Source organism: Penaeus monodon, chromosome 27, assembly GCF_015228065.2.
Source record: "Penaeus monodon isolate SGIC_2016 chromosome 27, NSTDA_Pmon_1, whole genome shotgun sequence".
Taxonomy (NCBI): domain Eukaryota; kingdom Metazoa; phylum Arthropoda; class Malacostraca; order Decapoda; family Penaeidae; genus Penaeus; species Penaeus monodon.
In genome coordinates, this window is record NC_051412.1 from 25,980,597 (window position 1) to 25,981,254 (window position 658).

Consider the following 658-nt stretch of genomic DNA (forward strand, 5'->3'; position numbering starts at 1 on the left):
TTGTAGTGGGAGTTTTTGTTGTAGATACTTTATCGGGTTATTTGTCTGAGTCTTTGGGGAAATTAGTCACTTTTTGTTACTTTGATTGCACATACACGCAAATATATACGAGTGCATACAACACATGTTTACACATCTACATACACATAAAACGCGTCTGCAAGCCTCAGAAAACAATAATAAGAGAAAAACAAGAACAAGAGGAACAAACCGACGGAGCGCCGACTCACCAGGAGGTTGACGAAGGGCGCGAGTGCCCCGCCCACCCGCGCCACCATGGATGACGCCCCTACGCCCACGTTGCGTACCACCGTCGGGAAGATCTCGGCCGTCAGCACGTAGATGATGGCGTAGGTGGCGGTGATGCAGAATTTCCCGAACATGGACGCGCAGATCAGCAGCCACGTGGTTCCTGGCGAGGGGTATGGCGGCGAGTGAAAGGGGGGCGATTTTATGGGGGGTGGGAGTGGGGGCGTGGTGTATGTGTGCGGTTTTGTTTTGTTTTTTGTATATTTAGATTGGTGTAGATATATAGGCAAAGAGACATAGAGATTGATAGATTTATAACCAGATAAATGTATCCTAGTAAGAAAAAAATCATAATTAACCCAAATATATACTTTCGTATCAATTCAGTCCCTAACACTAGACTCGGTTT

General features: G+C 46.0%; 1 protein-coding gene across 1 annotated transcript in view; it reads right to left on the minus strand.

Annotated features, from left to right (window-relative positions):
- LOC119590724 (organic cation transporter protein-like) overlaps positions 1-658 on the minus strand; it is an 18,067-nt gene that overhangs the window by 3,671 nt on the left and 13,738 nt on the right. Inside the window, exon 10 of the mRNA XM_037939412.1 lies at positions 231-412. Within this exon, the coding sequence (XP_037795340.1) occupies positions 231-412 (182 nt within the window). The remainder of the gene's footprint in view (positions 1-230; positions 413-658) is intronic.